Below are 665 nucleotides of genomic sequence, written 5' to 3'. Positions count from 1 at the left end.
ATGTTAGTTTTACGAACACCTGTTAAAAACCAGATGCTGATCGTGTGAGAAGCATTTTGAAAAAGAAATCTCTGCCATCTTTCCAACCTCTCAGCGTGCCAACCTTGAGGCCCAGATCGCTGAGGCCGAGGAGCGCGGTGAGCTGGCTGTGAAGGACGCCAAGCTCCGCATCAGGGACCTGGAAGACGCCCTGCAGAGAGCCAAGCAGGACATGGCCCGCCAGGTCCGTGAGTACCAGGAGCTCATGAACGTCAAGCTGGCTCTGGACATTGAGATCGCCACCTACAGGAAGCTTCTGGAAGGAGAGGAATCCAGGTAAACACTCAGCTATTTTGGACATTTAATCTTCTCAGTGTATTGCATCACATTGTGCAGGCGGCAGCATCAGCAGCTCAAATTGCTCATTTATGTACCTCTCTGCAGAATTTCCTCCGGTGGTGGATCTGCAACCATCCACATACAGAGCTCAAGCAGCGGCTTTGGTATGTATCAACATTTCTGTACATTTCAAGTCATTTTTAAGTCAGTTCTATGGTATTCATGAAGAAATAACATCAATAAAACATCACTTTTATTGATGTGTTTTAATGAAAACAGCATATCGACACCCTCTTAAAATAATGGCCTAAGTCATTTTTTCAGGTTTTTCAGGAAACACAAAAAAC

At 45.4% G+C, this 665-nt stretch overlaps 1 protein-coding gene across 1 annotated transcript; it reads left to right on the top strand.

Annotated features, from left to right (window-relative positions):
• Positions 1 to 52: 52 nt before the first annotated feature.
• On the top strand, positions 53 to 559 carry LOC111644563 (intermediate filament protein ON3-like; the record flags this gene model as incomplete). The annotated part of the gene is made up of 2 exons (XM_023393474.1): positions 53 to 315; positions 424 to 559. Coding segments are annotated over 2 exons (384 nt in total), but the record flags the coding sequence as incomplete, so codon positions are not given.
• Positions 560 to 665: the final 106 nt, after the last annotated feature.

This window comes from Seriola lalandi, unplaced genomic scaffold (assembly GCF_002814215.2).
Source record: "Seriola lalandi dorsalis isolate HSWRI2012SDOR001 ecotype SW California unplaced genomic scaffold, Sedor1 jcf7180002013119, whole genome shotgun sequence".
Taxonomy (NCBI): Eukaryota; Metazoa; Chordata; class Actinopteri; order Carangiformes; family Carangidae; genus Seriola; species Seriola lalandi.
The sequence above is the reverse complement of the archived record's forward strand: the minus strand, read 5'-3'. Positions and strand labels throughout refer to the sequence as shown.